This window comes from Cyprinodon variegatus, unplaced genomic scaffold (genome assembly GCF_000732505.1).
Source record: "Cyprinodon variegatus isolate N-32 unplaced genomic scaffold, C_variegatus-1.0 Scaffold891, whole genome shotgun sequence".
NCBI lineage: Eukaryota > Metazoa > Chordata > Actinopteri > Cyprinodontiformes > Cyprinodontidae > Cyprinodon > Cyprinodon variegatus.
Genome location: NW_015151344.1, coordinates 280,495 through 282,426, shown reverse-complemented (window position 1 = coordinate 282,426; position 1,932 = coordinate 280,495). Strand labels below are relative to the sequence as shown.

The window sequence follows — 1,932 nt, the reverse complement described above, 5'->3', positions numbered from 1 at the left end:
GATTTCCTGTAAACTTAAAGAGAAAGGTTTTAGCCAGTCTGTTTTGTCTGGTTTTGATACTACCAACAGGCCCACTACCAACATGGCCTTTCATTAATTCGTTCTTTCTAACATAGCTGGCCTGAGAGCAGCCTCAAAACAGGATGAGAGAACCATGATGCAGCTGCTTTGTCCCCAAGAAGAGTAGGGGGAGGATCACACATCCCTGTGGGAGTGTCTTTTGATTGTCTTGCAAGAGGGAGATTTGCAGCATTTTGAGGGAATAGTACAGTAGAGCAAAACACCATCTTCCTGTATCAATTTAATTCAGTTCAGTTTATTTATATAGGGCTAATTCACATCTCAAGGTACTTTAAAGACAACTAATCCGTTCATGCAGTCAGATTGTTAAAATTTTTTGTCTATATTCAAGGTTGAGCAGCCGGACATGGGCCCAAAATATCCTAAATTAATATTATGGATTGCGGCATTACATGGTCGATATGATAAACCTAACCCCAACTGTTTGCATTTGCTCTTTTTCAGGCTGAGGCTATCCATGTGAACCCGTTATATGTGCTCATCCCTACCACACTCTGCATATCCTTTTCCTTCCTGCTGCCAGTGTCGAATCCACCCAATGCTCTTGTTTTCTCCTATGGACACATCACCATAATGGACATGGTAAGTCCTGAAGAAAGAAATATGGAAAGAGCCCCTGGCATTCTATGCACCAAATAGCATTAAGATTATATGAAATGTATTTATTCTTTACTGTGGTTTCTGTTGCAGGTAAAGGCGGGTATTGGTGTCAATGTGATTGGAGTTCTAACGGTCATGATGGGCATAGCGACATGGGGGATTCCCCTCTTTTCTCTTGACACATACCCGGACTGGGCACCAGTTCATCCAGCCTTCAACACCACGATACCTTAATTAAAGGTCCAGCACATTTTTGCTGTGCAAGTGAAGCTGCTCTAAATGATAAGAAGGGAAGTCGTAAATGGTCCTTTATGATTCCATCATTCAGAGCTAGTGAATGTGTATTTTATAGATTTCCTCTGTGTTTGCTTTTTGTCACAGTTTGATATTTTAGAAATAAATTCTAAGGGCTGAAAGCAGAACTTTAAAGGTCAGACAGCAACTAAATCTAAAAATGACATAATAGCAAATCGTCCTCAAGCATCTTGCTGAGTGACAAACTAAGTTTATTTTTTTAAGCAATTAAGCATAAAAATAAAAGTATAAAACAAGCTTTTGAATCATCTCCGTCTGGTGTATTTCTTTGCCTATAACTCTGATCAGGTTTTCTTTTTCTTACTCTATTCTGAGTCACGCTGAAGAGCTCTGCTTTGTAGAGAAACTACACGTACTTTAGAGTGACATGTTTAATATCTTTCTCGAGGGAAGGGCTTGAGGTACCCTAAAAGCAGATTCTGGAAAACCATTTCATTTCCTGTTAAAGAAAAAGCTACTAAAATGTGCCATTATGGTTGGTAAGTTGTTGTGTTACACTTCTGAAATAGACACATAACATTTTGCACCAAAACTGGCTTTATAAATACTTTTGACTTCAGTGGTCCATTTTAAAGCTCAAACCAATGTGGATCTATGCTCTAGTCTTAAGAAAGCCTACGTCCAGTTTGGCAATCAAACAGGAAGTAAACTAGAAGTAATGTTTTGATTTCTTTTTGTAAATCTATCACCCCAATTTTTATTCAGCTTGCTTTTCTGAAACATTTATTTGACCGGTGATTTGCTACCTATGTGTTTTTTCAAGTAAAAACTAAAATTCATAGAAATATGAATAAAATAATAAAGCTCTTTTTGGCTAAGAGCAAAACTCTGCTATAACATTCAAGGCCAAACTGGTCTAATAAAGAACACCCTATGTGGAATTTACTACTACCGTATTTTCACGACTATAAGGCGCATATAAACGTCTTTTTTTCC

General features: G+C 37.8%; 1 protein-coding gene across 1 annotated transcript in view; it reads left to right on the top strand.

The window, feature by feature from the left end:
- The window catches only part of LOC107099635 (solute carrier family 13 member 1-like), a 35,499-nt gene extending 34,578 nt beyond the window's left edge, over positions 1–921 (top strand). Inside the window, exons 15-16 of the mRNA XM_015397848.1 lie at positions 526–663; positions 772–921. Of these exons, the coding sequence (XP_015253334.1) occupies positions 526–663; positions 772–915 (282 nt within the window). The 3' untranslated portion in view covers positions 916–921. The remainder of the gene's footprint in view (positions 1–525; positions 664–771) is intronic.
- The last annotated feature ends 1,011 nt before the right edge of the window (positions 922–1,932 follow it).